Source organism: Carcharhinus amblyrhynchos, chromosome 19, assembly GCF_965287045.1.
Source record: "Carcharhinus amblyrhynchos chromosome 19, sCarAmb.v2.hapA, whole genome shotgun sequence".
In the NCBI taxonomy this organism is placed as follows: Eukaryota; Metazoa; Chordata; class Chondrichthyes; order Carcharhiniformes; family Carcharhinidae; genus Carcharhinus; species Carcharhinus amblyrhynchos.
In genome coordinates this window covers 39016841-39031514 of record NC_137342.1, presented here as the reverse complement: position 1 = coordinate 39031514, position 14674 = coordinate 39016841, and the positions used below count along the sequence as shown (strand labels likewise).

Below are 14674 nucleotides of genomic sequence, written 5' to 3'. Positions count from 1 at the left end.
CTGATTAAATGGCAGATTAGGCTCGACGAGCTGAATTTGCCTACTTCTGCTTCTAATTCCTATGTTTCTATGTACTTCAAAAACAGCGTGTAAAGGTACCTTTACATTATATACATATGTACAAGGTTCTTATAGCTTCACATAACATTAAAGTTGTCTGGAAAAAAATGGATGCTATGGCTCAAAACTAACTGCCTTCTCCATAGAGTCTCACCCCACTTTCTTCTGGTGACTGATTAGTACATTTAGAATTCCCAATTAGAAATCACATCAGTTCATCAATTTAAATTTCTGACCCTTTTTAATAAAAACAAATCTTCAATACAAAGCTATCAGCAAATTAGAAGCTACACAAGATTATAAGTGCACCTAATTAGAAGAATTAATTGCTTATATGTGGCATCTGATGTGCCATGATAGAAAGAACACACAGTACTGTACCAGAATCTAGGGTGCATTGATTTACTTCCAACTTAAAATGGTGAAGAAACAACAAGCTTATTACTACTGCCTGGAAACAAAAAAAAAACTGAATTTCAGGCTTCTTTGGTTCTGACATAATAGTTGGGTGGGGGGAAAGTATTATTTTCACCACCTTGCTTGGGCAGTAAACTAGTGAATCAAAATCAATGGAAATGAAATTCAGGAAGTTGTATAATGGGCATGTGATTTATCACACTAAATTTTGTATCCTATTGATAAAGGGCACCCCATACATTGAACCAAGGTTTTTCTATGTTTGAATGCTGATGAACCTATAATGTATTTCCAATATTTCATTTTAGATTTTCATATTTTTATCAAGCTAATAGAACCACGAACCAGGGACAAATCATTTTGGATTTGACTTATTCCTTCAAGGCCCAACTCTTGAAATTCACTCTTGATGTTATTGACCCAATTTTTTTTGGCAACACATTTCTTCCAAAGGATGGTAGAGTCTGAATTCTCAACGGCCTTACAGATGAATATAGTTTCAAGGATATAGAGGATCATTCAGGAGGCAGGCATGAGACCACCATCAACTTGGGCTGTTTTAAACACAAAACAATGTTTGGCTCCCACTAATGTTTTTACGCTTGTAAAATAGAAATATTGATAAAGGATTGACTACTTCCATGACACTTCTGACCCCTAAACATGTTTCTGTTTTCTCCACCAGCTCTGAAGTGACCCATGCCACTGATAAGTCATCGCTTTCATCAATTGAAGTATTTTCGGAATTGACCAAAACTATAGATCTAGATAGTGACTCCTCTATAGATACAGCCTCTCGGACAATGCTATCTGGCTATAAGTCATTGGCCAGTCGAGATTACAAGAAACCAATAGAAGGTTTGTTTACTTAATGCAACAATGGTAATTGCTAAATTAAGGCATGGTGGGGGGAATTGAGGGGTTGGAGAAGAGAAATTAATAGAATTTTCAGGCTAAAAAAAGGTATAAAATGATAAAGATTGAACATTGTAAACATTTAAGGATACAAATAATTGCAATATATTGCAAACTACAAGTCTCCTTAATTCTTATGGATAAAAATATCCATTCTGTTTTAAAGAGTAGAAATATATCTCTGTGCATTTCAGGAGGGGAAGCAGAAAAGAGAGTGGTGAGAAGTTTTAAAGACAGCTGGTTGAAACATTTGCTTTCATATCCTGCAGATCAGAGCTATTTACAAATTATTCAAGAGGAAAACGTGGAAAGCTCCACAGAAGAAATAAATCTTACCAAATTCAAGTATCCTTCAGTCCAAAATATTCGGGTTCCTTCTGCTCGATTTGGATCCAATGTCAAGCCCGTTCTGCCTCCAATTCCGTCAGGGCGAACAAGAGCTGAGATCCCCAGAAGCGCACAGACAGCTATTTGTACATTGAAATGAAATTTCATTGATTCCAGATTTAAAACTGTCCCCGCAATACCGACATTAAAAGTTTTGTTATTGGCACGTTGCTTTTTATTTATCTCTTTCTACCTCCAGCTCCATCAGCAACAACTCCCATTTATGTGGTGGCTTCAACATGAATAAAAACATTGCAAGGTGTTTCACAGGAAAGTTATCAGAAAAATTTGACACCGAACCACGACAGGAGGTATTTGGGAAAGGTGACCAAATGTTTAGTCACAAGAGGTAGGATTTAAGTTCTCCCTAATAAATTCAGTAGGGAATTCAGGAGAAAATTAATTACCCAGAAAGTGGAAAAAAATTTGGAACTTGCTGCTACATGGAATAATTGAAGTAAGTAAGTTTATTTATGAGTGTCACAAGTAGGCTTATGTTCATACTGCAATGAAGTTATTGTGAAAATCCCTTAGTCGCCACACTCCGGCACCTGTTTGGGTACACGGAGGGAAAATTTAGCATGGCCAATGCATGTCTTTTGTGTCGTGGGAGGACACTGAAGCACCGGAGGAAACTCACACAGACACAAGGAGAACATGAAAACTCTGCACAGATGTGACCCAAGCCAAGAATCGAACCTGAGTCCCTGGCACTGTGAGGCAGCAGTGCTTCCCACTATGCCAATATCAAATAGCATTGGTGCATGAAGCTTCTCTCACCATCTTATATTTAAGCTTAAATAGCTTCTATTGCTTATTCAGAGTATTAATGCCAGCATAGACCACTTGAGCCAATTGGCTTGATTCTGTGTAACTTCAACATAATTTTGGGTCTGACAAACAAGGCGGATATTGGGATAGAGTAAACATCATGTGTTCCTTGGTTTACTTGAAGTACCTGTGAGGGATTATACAGGCACTTTGACATTTTTGTATTCTCCCTTGTATTAATATCAGTCACAACTGGCTAAACTCCCAATCCGGTTGCTCACACCTAAATATTGGTAGGCTGTAAATATAGTGCACACAATAATCATTCACTCTTGCGCTACAATCAGAAGTCTTGGTTGATCTTTTGAAAATTCAGTTATGGTCCAGGGATGATTTTCATTCCGTCAAATTTAACATCAGAAATTAATGGGCAGCATACACCCAAATGTGTGTGCCAGATGAGGCTAACCTCCAGCAGCAGAAAGTCAAAACAGCACTCCTCTACATTTTCATCCAGCTACATCAAAGGAACAGTTGAGATCCCTGGGTCTGTATTTGTTGGAGTTTAGAAGGATGGGGGGGGGGGTTCTTGTTGAAACTTACAGCATACTGTGAGGCCTGGATACAGTAGACGTGGCAAGGATGTTTCCACTATTAGTAAAAACTGGAACCAGAGGGCACAATCTCAGGCTAAAGGAACAATGCTGTAAAACAAAGATGAGGAGGGATTTCTTCAGCCAGAGACTGGTGAATCTGGAACTCTTTGCCACAGAAGGCTGTGGAGGCCAGATCATTAAGTGTCTTTAAGGCAGAGATAGATAGGTCCTTGATTAATAAGAGGATCAGAGATTATGGGGGAAAGGCAGAAGAATGGGGATGAGGAAAATATCAATCATGATTGAATAGCGGAGCAGACTTGATGGGCCAAGTAGCCTAATTCTATGGCTCATGGTCTTATAAAGGTCATAAACCTGTGTCATGGACAACAGGGTGAGTCAACTTAAACCTCCTCCGATTTCCCCCCACTGTTTGTAAACAGAAAGCCACTTTTTAAAATTCTGATTTCCCCTTTATATACAGTGGAGTATTTTCTCCAACCTTTACATTTAGAAAGGTTCAAATTCGCTACTAATAACTTGTGTAGCAAACTCAAGGCAAGATAAAAATAAAAGGGTTAGTTTCTTTTTATACACAAACACAGGTGAGAGGGGTTTCATAATACCCACCCCTTTTTACATTCACAATAGGAGATAAGGCAAAAGAAAGATGAGTCAGAACACAATTACAGTAAAAATACAAATGTTGATTTTTATGTGTTTAGAATCCGGAATCAGAAGTCAACTGTCAAGGTTCAAGTCAAGGTTCCACCCGAGGGTAAGTTGACTGGTTGTAGAATTCTTCGTTTTTCAGCAGCCAGACTTGAACAACAGGTGTAAGCGTGTACAATGAGGTATTCTGGAGGCATCAGTTCCAAGTGTTGGCAGGTTTGATGAGGGTCTCAGGTCTTCCTGCTACCATCGGTTTGAGGGTAGACAGCACAGGTTGTCGTCTGGAGCCCTGTTCACTTTGGAAGGCAAACGAACTGTTGGTGTCTCATTCCAACAATCCAGATTAGTACAGCTTGGGTTAGGTCACGTCACTTATCTCCCTGATGTATAATTCCCAAGTCTGGAATCTAGGTGTTGAATTGGAATTGGGATTCCTTTGGTTTTTGGAGATATTGGTGTCAAGTTAACTGCTATTCACTTGTCAAAATCATTGTGTTAGGACTCGTAAAGCTTTGGCCATTATCACCATTATGAGAGATTATAAACTGCGAAGGTTTGCCTTTTTGTTTGAAGTTAACTGGACCAGACTTCTAATGGTCATTGTTATCCTGAAATTGCTGCAGACATCTCTCTGAGCATAAATTCCTCATTTTAAAAAAACTTTAATAAAATCCATTCTGGAAAATCAATGAACAAATAATTCAGCTCACTTGCCCTTGTAGATATCTTGTTCATGGAATCGCACCAAGAATTAGAGGTCTGTAAACAGCTGTTTATTCTATCTTTGCCTTCAGCTATGGGTAAGAAAGCCTGGACCACACAGGCCTGACATAAGTTGCTAGTCACTGCAAGGTTTCATATGAAAGATGCCGCACCTATGGCACTTTCGTACCTCCCTCCAGTACCTCCTCCATAAAATTGTGGAAGCTTGTGTAATTCTTAGGGAATGTGCCCAGGTTTAGTCCTTGTTTTATCTAACAAATTAAAGTAAGAGCAGGGTAATTAATTTGCTGGTGGAAATATGCTTTTGGTTGTTTTCATTGAGCGATGGATAATTTCTGCCATCAGTAAAATATAGGGTGCATACAAACACATTCAAATTCATTCTTGAGAGGTGGGCATTAGTGGCAAATCCGGTGATTATTGGCCATTCCTATTTGTCCTTGCGGTGTTGCTTTTTTGAACCACTGCAGCTTGTGTAGGGTAGGTGCTCCCTGTAGTAATCCAGCCACAGCTAAGGAATAATGACCTATGTCCAAATTTGAGCAGTATGTGACTTGGAGGAGAATCTGGAGTTGTTTTTTCTGTTCTATCTATCAAAATGAATAATGTCTCCATTACACATCCTCTTCCTGCTCACGCAACCTATTTAAATTTCTTTGTAGGCTAAATTGTAGGTTTTTTTCCCTAACTTCTTGGGTTTAGAGATAGAGGAAGCTGAGGAACTTCAAAACAAAATATATTGGCTAGTTTGTCAGCGTGTTCCTGCCTCCAGCTACTTTTTCTGAGGGTGTGTTGAAACTGACATTGGTAATGTGTTTTTTTTGAGATAGGAAGCCACACAAACTTTTTGAGGGTTCAATCAACAACTTTCTTATTAGAAGGCAATTTTACCAGCATTACCATGTCGAAAGCCAGTAATCTCAGAGGCAGAGCTCAATGACATTTCAATGAAATTAAATTTTTACCATCATAAAATGCCAAGGCTGATATAAATTTGCATAGCAAGGGTTTGCACTGTTTGAGGAATTCCTGGAGACTAATACCTTGAGTAGTCTTGGGACTGACAGGGTGTGGCAGTCACGCTCCTGACAATGATGGTGTCCCCATTGTATTTGGGCTGCTTCTGTGACAATGAGGGCTGTTGACAAACAGAAAAATGGGGCTGGCATTTCCTGAAGTGCCTGCCATCCCTACTTGGCTGCATCCTGTAAAACTTCACTGGAAGGTGCAAGACTTCTTTCTGTGTGATCAGGATCCAGAAATCAGTCCAATATTGGGTTTGTGACACACCCAGCAATATTCAGCCCATTGACTCCTCTCAGCTGACTTTCCCACTTGGTTTTGGATTGTTAGCAAACTTGTTAGGATACATAACGCAGCCTTGGCAGCATCTGAGGAGAAAGTTAATGCTCTGAAGAGTCACATGGTCTTGAAACATTAACTCTGTTTCTCTCTCCACAGATGCTGTCAGAGTTGCTGAACTTTTCCAGCATTTGCTGCTTTTACTTAATTTATTCCTACTGTATATTTTCTGCCCTTTAACTAACCTTCTATCCATGCTCATATATTACCCTCAACCCCCACGTGCCCACATCTAATGTCGCAAAATTTTGTGCTGTAATTTATAAAGTGCCTTTTGAAAATCAAAACAAAAATACTACCGGTTCCCCTTTATCTACCCTGCTAGTTACATCCTCAAAAATGTTTAATAGATTTTTCAAACATGATTTCCCTTGCACAAAACCAGGTTGATTCTGCCTAACCATATTATGATTCATGATACCACTTTCTTGAGAATAAACTCCAGCATTTTTCTGTCACCTGATGTAAGATTAACTAGCCTGTAGTTCTGGTAATCTCTCTTACATAGAGGATTACATTACTATGCTATAGCACTTGGGGCAAATGGAATCAAAAGTTATGAGAAAAAAAAAATTATGTTCCTATTAGCTACCTTAAACACAGGACTCCAGATCAATGACCCCCAAGTCATTCAGGCCATATGACCTATTGCATCACCCAATCCCGCAGTGTGTTAACACTTAGCTGAGTTTGCCTAAGGGTTTGGGCACACTGAAGTCCCCACTCATTCCTCCCTGTGGGATACTACAACAAACATAATGCTGAGGAATAGCTGGAAGTTAATGAACAAGGAAAGACCAATGGTTTATCACTGGCCTCAAAATTGATTTTGCATAACTTATAATGGAACTTTACTTTGGACCAGTGTCAGTTATTTAGAAGTTTCACCGTTTTTCCCCATCTGTGAACCTTAGGCCAAAGTCAGCCAAGCTTCTGCTGATATATTAGACACAAGCAAATTGAACAGCATGAACTTTATTGAGGTAAGTGGTAGCATACTGCACTGCACCACAGGTCAGTGCAGGATTGGACAAAAGAGCAGGCTGAAAAATACCCATATTAAAAATTAGGGGATTTCAGACAGAGATACAAAGAACAAAATCAGCCCGGGAAACAGGCCCTTCGGCCCAATGAGCCCACGCCGCCATCTCAACACCACCAGTCCCCCTCTCCACCCACGACCCCTGTCTAATGTTTTATGGCCATCCAGATTGAGGGAATCTGATTTAGGGACAATTTATTCCTGCCAATCAGCCTAACAGCACATCTTTGGGGTGTGGGAGGAAACCGGAGCACCCGAAGAAAACCCACGCAAGCACGGGGAGAATGCGTAAACTCCCACAGACACTGGCCCAAATCCATGTGTCTGCACAGCAATCAGCGATAGTCACTGAGCTGTCGTCTTGCCCAGTATAGGCATACACTAACGACATGAAGCACTAGGCCAATCTCGAACAACCAAGAGCAGCCCCAGTACGACCCATCGCGTGTACGCCCCTCGTTGAACACAAGGCGGACCGACTTAAAACTTGTGAATGAAAAGAGAAAAAACATTATCATACCATATCCATTTACATTACCAGGGATGCCCCAATGCTAATGACCCTTATTTAAAACAATCTCCTATATCTACCCATCTCCAACCCAGTCATGTGCCTGTCTAAGTTACTCTTAAATGACTCTAGTGTGTCTGCCTCCACCACCTTACTTGGCAGAGCATTCCATACCCCCATTACCCTGTGTTGTGAAAAACCTCCCTCTAATATCTGTGTTGTACCTCTCCCCCCTCACCTTAAGTCCATGGGCCCTTGTCCTACGTGTCTCTATCATAGGAAATAGCTTACCTCTGTTTACTCTATCTATACCCTTCATAATCTTATATACCTCTATTAGATCCCCCCTCAGTCGGCGTCTTTCAAGGGAAAAGAGCCCCCATTTCTTCAATCTTTCCTCATACCCCAGTCCTTCCATACCAGGCAACATCCTGGTAAACCCCCTCTGCACTCTCTCCAGAGTCTCCACGTCCTTCCAGTAGCAAGGCGACCAGAACTGGACGCAGTACTCCAAATGCGGCCTAACCAATGTTCTGTACAACTGTAACATTAGACTCCAGCTCTTATATTCTATACCCCTTCCTGTAAAGGCTAACATACCATAGGCTTTCTTCACCACACTCTCCTCTTGCACTGCCACCTTCAAGTGCACAAGACTTGTGCACTTGCACCCCCAGGTCTCGCTGCGATTCTATACTCCTTACAGGCTTACCCTTTACCATATAACTCCCCCCTACATTATTCCGGCCAAAATGAATCACCTCACATTTATCCGGATTAAACTCCATTTGCTATGTATCTGCCCAATGAACCAGCCTATCAATATCCCGCTGTATTGCCAGACACTGCTCCTCACTGCCCGCCAATCCAGCCATCTTGGTGTCGTCAGCAAATTTGCTGATCACACCACCTACTCCCTCTTCCAAATCATTTATATACACTACAAACAGGTTCCAGTACTGAACCCTGCGGCACCCCACTAGTGACAGACCTCCAGCTAGAAAAAGACCCCTCCACTACTAGTCTCTGACTCCTCTTTGCAAGCCAGTTCTCTACCCATCTAGATACCTGACCACATATCCCATGAGCTTTAATCTTCTGTACCAACCTACCATGAGGGACTTTGTCGAACGCCTTACTGAAATCCATATAGACGACATCAACGGCTCGTCCTTCGTCGACCGTTTTTGTCACCTCCTCAAAGAATTCTGCCAGATTTGTAAGACAAGACTTCCCCTTGACAAAGCCATGCTGCGTATCCTTAATCAGATCGCAACGCTCTAAGTGCGCATACATCCTATCCCTAAGAATCCTCTCCATCAACTTACCTACTGCAATAGCAGCCTCACTGAGACAAAGGCTCTTCTACTGATAATATTGCTGAGTTGTTATGAAGGGAAACATCTGCATTTTTAACCACTCAAGTCATTTGTGTTAATTGTTTTATGCTTTTGAACTGCCAGAGGCAGACATTATGTGTAACTTCACCTGAGCTGACACCATAAATGAGGAATACCGCCCACTTAGCAGTTTATGAAGGGAGGGCAGCACACAAAATGCTTATCCCTAGGCAGCAATTTTAAAGCATATAAATCATGGTAACAGAGTTGGAAAAGACAGACTTGCTGCTGCTCTTTGGTTACTGACTTTACACTATGGTTTAACAAGCAGATTTCAAAGGATGAGAGGAGCACGAGCAAGTAAGCAATCAATTTCCATTTCAGAAAACTGCCTATTAACGAAAAAACTAGTGTCAACATTTCTGAAGATCCCTACATAACAACAGATGTAAAGCAAATAATTATAAAATTAAGTATAATTATAGAGCACCATTCACATTCAGACTTTAAAGTCCTTCACAATTAATTTTCTTTCAAGTGCAGTAAAGATCCTATTGATATTCAACCTATTTCATTGTAACACTGGAAACTGAGCAAAGATTCAGTGAATGTAATACAACTTTTATCATACCTTTTCAACACAAAAATAATAAACAATCAGTAAGAGATTTGCTCCAACAGGACACAATATATATCTGGTTTATTTTTAGATAAGTTCTACTTAGGTTTGTTTTTTCAATCTATCTAACTCAGTCAATTCCATACAATATATAAAATACAGCATAACATTTATTATACTGCTGATCTTTATTTTGTACAATAAAATCTACATTGCACAAATAGTGACTTGACACCTCTAAGATATTGGAGCAGAATAGGTCCACTGCACTGCCCAGTCACTGTGCGTTAACCCGCTGCACTGCCCAGTCACTGTGCGTTAACCCGCTGCACTGCCCAGTCACTGTGCGTTAACCCGCTGCACTGCCCAGTCACTGTGCGTTAACCCGCTGCACTGCCCAGTCACTGTGCGTTAACCCAGATCCTCAGTGAATAACCTAGTTGTCTTCAACAATAAAGGGCTAGAAATTCAATAATGCCCAGTGGCTGGATAGGGATTATGAAGTTCAATTGTTCCATGCCTGATGGGGTTGATAAGGGCACACCATGCCGTCTGCCCAATCGCCTGACTGTTGTGCGCAGACTGTTGTGGCTACATGCTCAGAAGGCAGCAAAAGTTAATGCAAGCCCAATACCATTTCAAACTAGCCTGCATTTCCTAAAGGGAAGTTGTTTCTTGCTGCAGCAGGTGTGGGAATTGTCTGGGGCAAACCTCCCAAGCAGGAAGGAATTGAAGTTATTGGGCAGCAATCCAGAGAGGGAGATCTACAGCGGAGGCCTTGGTGTTTTTGGGGGAAACGGATCAGTGGGCTAGGTGGTTTCTCAGATAGACAGGTGAGGCAGGGGAGCATTGAATCATCAAGGCAAATTCCAGGAGTCTGATATCGGGGATTTGGCTGCAGTGTCACAAAAACATCAGACGAGTAATGAATTTCAGTGAATACATCTTCTAAGGCCACCTCCTACCAACTTCACAATGCTCAAATTACCACATTCCCATCAATAAATCCTAGAATAAACCTCATAGCTAATATTCACATGCTCCATTTCACTCACACAGGAATGGATGTAAGCCTCACACAGCTGTGTGTGGCCAAGTCATTTAAGTGTGTGGGACATTTGAACATTTTAGCAGACCACACTGTGCTCAACCTGCATGAGAACTTCTGGATTCAAAAGGCTGAGAGAGAGCAAAGCTCACAGCTTCCTGCAATTCAGCAATGACAAACACATTACCTAAACACAATGCAACCATAGAACCCCTACAGTGCAGGAGGCGACCATTTGACTTATGGAGTCTGCGCTGACTCTCCAAATAAGCATCTCACCCAGGCCCAACCCTGCCCCATCCCTGTAACCCCATGCATTTCCCATGGCTAATCCATCTAATCTACACATCTTTAGATTGTGCGAGGAAATCAGAGCACCCAGAGGAAATCCACCCAGACATACGAAGAATATGCAAACTTCACACAGGCCGGAATTGAACTTGGGTCCCTGGCGCCGTGAGAGAGCAGTGCTAATCACTTGTCACCATGCTGCCCTACTGACCAACACTCATTCCTCTCTTACAGGACAAGGTTGCACGTAACAGGAGGAAGCAGCAAATAGGCATTGACACAACATGTCCATAACCTCCCCCCCCCACAGCAGACAGTTCTCTGCATTATTGATGCCACTGTCAATCCAGGATGTACCTACCTTCAGAAATCCCACTTCCCCAACATTCCTGAGTTTAGTATGAGGACAAACTGCTGATGGTGTAACTATGTCCTCTTACTTTCCACCCATCCACAATCCCACACCTTTATGCTTTCAAACACCTAAAACCTATTCCTGACCAATGTTCCTTCAACATAAAGACCAGAGGAAGTGTTGACTGATGAAGCAGCAACATCACTTGACCTGATATGCACTGTTATCAGCTCACATACAGGTACAGCACGTACCTTGAAGCAAAATCTCATGCAGAGAATCATTGGGCTGTTACAGGTCAGGGGAAAGGACAGCACGTGTCAGCTCACCACAAGCACAACCTCAGAGTGAAGGGATGCTCCATTAAAACAGAGATGAGGAGGAATTTCTTCAGCCAGAGGGTGGTAAATTGGTGGAACTCATAGCCATAGAGGATTCTGGAGGTCAGTTTATTGAGTGTCTTTAAGACAGAGGTAGGTTCTTGATCAGTAAGGGGATCAAGGGTTATGGGGAGAAGGCAGGAGAATGGGAATGAGAATCATATCAGCCATGATTGAATGACAGAGCAGGCTTGATGGGCCGATGGGCTGAATGGCCTAATTCTGCTCCCATATCTTGTGGTGTGGAATTCTCTTCCTCAGGTGGTGGTGGAGGCTGGGTCAATAGATTTATTCAAGGGTGAGTAAGATAGGTTTTTCAGACACTGGGTTGTGAAGGGCAGACAGAAGCTGAGACCACAACCAGATCAGCCATGATCTTATCGAATGATGGAGCAGGCTTGAAGGCCAAATGGCCTACTCTTAAGTTGTGTATTTTTCTGTTCCGATCAGACATCAGTCTGCCCAATCTGCACGTTTCAAGCTTATGGACAGGATGATGGTGCTATTATATTTCAAACCATGGTAGTCAGTGTGGGCTAGTGCCAGAAACAGACCCCCAGCCATTATTTTCCTGACCAGCTCCTGCGGCATCTAAAGCAACAGCATGAAGAGACATCGTGCAGCCAAAACATTTTACAAAAAGCAGTCACAGCACCAAATTTCAAAACTTGTCACTAAATTACTTAGAAGCATTATTTTAACAGTGCCTTCACATGGCTCTGCGCCTTTTTAATGGCAGCAACTTCATATCAACCACAGACATGGTCAGAAGTTCAAAGGAAATGAGGGAGGAGGCAAATTATACATTTCCAAAAATAATGCTTTCATGGGAAGGAATTAAAATTTGTTCCTCTTGGCAGGCGCTGATTTTTCTAAAAGGAAAGTGTTCAGGGTGAAAGCCCAATCCTGGTTCCACTGCTATGGAGAGGATTATTGCTCTTTTCTCTTGCTGTGGACCAATGGCGTGAAAGTTTTCCAAATTTCTGCATAAGTGAGGGTCCCGATAAAGACCACCAAGGTCCCGACCCAGTGCCAGAAGGTGAAGGGGTTCTTGAAATAAACAATGGAGAAGATTAGACTGATGAACTTGCGGAGTGTCACAACGAGCGTGACCGTCAGGGACGTACACTCTGTTGTGAGGATAAAAACACCACGGATGCAAACGTATCTGCAGAAGGAAGCAGTTAAGGACTGTTGCATTGCACACAACTATATTCTTCCAGTCTCTCACAAAATAGTCTTTGTCTGGGAATAACCTATTTATTGACCTCAATTTGGCTGCTAGGATTATTTACTGAAAAGCAAATCATATTCAATGAAGCTGAGTGGCTCAGCCAGTTTTGCTAGTAATTTGGCTCATACAACACACAGGACCCCATTTGCCCTCATTGTATCTTAGACACATTTACCCCCGCTCTTTCTCTTTATTTCTGCAAATCTCTCCTTTGAGTCTTTATCCAATTCCCTTCAGGAAGGCTAACAAAAACTCCCCCCAACTCAACCCCCTACCCAATTCATATGCCAATTATCACAAGTTGGTGTCCTGTCCTCTGGTTACTGACCCTTTTAGCAGTGGAAACAGTTCTCTCCATCTATCAAACCCCTCAATTAAGTCTCTCCCTTATCATATTTGCTCTGAGTACAACACAGCTTGTCCTCCCATTCATCCTCATTTTGGTAAGTTTCCATAGCACCCTCTTCAAGGCCTTGACATCATTCCCCAAGTCTGGTGTCCAGAATTGGATGCAATATTTCAGCTGAGGGGATGTATAGCAATTTATCTCAAGAATATGAGCAGGGGAGTCTGGTCGATTTGGAGTTTCTCTAGGCTGGATTCTGAAAGGATAAAAACTTGGGGATAAAATTATACGGATGTGTTTCAGCAATATTGGGATGGAAGCATATGACATTGTGGAGATGGAACTAGGCAATTTCAATGATTGAGCTCATTCAGGAATTAACTCAGAGTCAAACAGAGGAATAATTTTGCCCAGAAGGGGGACAACAGTTTAATTTATACAGTTGAGAAAGAAGCACATAAATTTGGAATTTGTCATCATTAAAGGTCATCAGCGAAGAGGGGATATTTCTAAGACCAGACAGGGGGAAGGCGGGGACTTCTGAACTTTTGCATTGATGGATTCAGTTTAAATGAGTGACAGGACAGTGAAGACGGAACGGAAGACTCAGTTTCTGGGAAGAATTAGGGAAGGTATGTTCAAACCTTTAGTTGGAGGATGTTACAGCTCATCTCATGGAGGAAGACAAGTAGTGAACCTGAGCATTGGATCAGTTTCTGAACTCTGCACAATGTTTGCAGATATCAGATTATCAATAAAGGCGCCATGTGAATGAGGGATATGAGGAATAACCTTGAAATAATAGAGTACACCATATGGAAGGAGATGCCATTGCAGAAAATATGCTTACTACTTTTGGATGGGTAGGAATGAAGGAGAAATATTCAAAGAGGTAAAAGCAAATGTTATGTATAACATATGAGATGCAATTTTTCACTCCATTTAACGGCAGGCAGAAATTTCTGTTCTCTGATCAGGAAACTGCAGCTCCAAACCTAGATCCCAAGGATCTTCCCCGTGAAGACAGTCACTGAGGTATGATAATAGATTCTTGGCAGTGAAAAGGATACTGAGTTAGAACATTCATCATCAGGTAAAACCACATGATTGGTACAGTGATTCCCAGGAGTGCAATATCCATCTGTTCTGTAGGAAAAATATGATACAAAAACTGCATCACAAACCTACATCAGGTTTCTAATAGTACACAGACATTCAAGGTGATAATGTAAACGCATGGAATCACATAGATTTTATAGTATAGAAAGACTCTGCACTCAGCCAATACATGTCACTTATATTCCATGAACTCCTTCCCACCTTGCTTCATCTCACTCCACCAACACAACTTGAATTTTTGTTTTCCTCAGGTATTGATCTAGCTTCCATTTAAACACATTAATGTTATCCTCTTCAACTATCCCTTGAAGGTGCAGATTCCACATCCTCACCACTCTCTGCATAAAATGTGCTTCCCTTACATTTCTTTGCTTATTGGGTTTATTAATGATTATCTTACATACTGTAAAATTGCAGTACACAAGTCAGCCTATCACATTACGTGCTCTCCTCTAGTGACAGCTTGCCAAACAGGTACTCCTCCAT

At 41.6% G+C, this 14674-nt stretch overlaps 2 protein-coding genes across 2 annotated transcripts in view; one reads left to right on the top strand and one right to left on the bottom strand.

Moving 5' to 3' along the window:
- lrguk (leucine-rich repeats and guanylate kinase domain containing) overlaps positions 1-1932 on the top strand; it is a 145931-nt gene extending 143999 nt beyond the window's left edge. Inside the window, exons 19-20 of the mRNA XM_080207899.1 lie at positions 1163-1335; positions 1662-1932. Of these exons, the coding sequence (XP_080064025.1) occupies positions 1163-1335; positions 1662-1879 (391 nt within the window). The 3' untranslated portion in view covers positions 1880-1932. The remainder of the gene's footprint in view (positions 1-1162; positions 1336-1661) is intronic.
- A 4930-nt stretch (positions 1933-6862) lies between these two features.
- The window catches only part of slc35b4 (solute carrier family 35 member B4), a 31776-nt gene continuing 23964 nt past the window's right edge, over positions 6863-14674 (bottom strand). Inside the window, exons 9-10 of the mRNA XM_080207648.1 lie at positions 14140-14215; positions 6863-12657 (exon numbers count right to left, since the gene is read on the bottom strand). Of these exons, the coding sequence (XP_080063774.1) occupies positions 12420-12657; positions 14140-14215 (314 nt within the window). The 3' untranslated portion in view covers positions 6863-12419. The remainder of the gene's footprint in view (positions 12658-14139; positions 14216-14674) is intronic.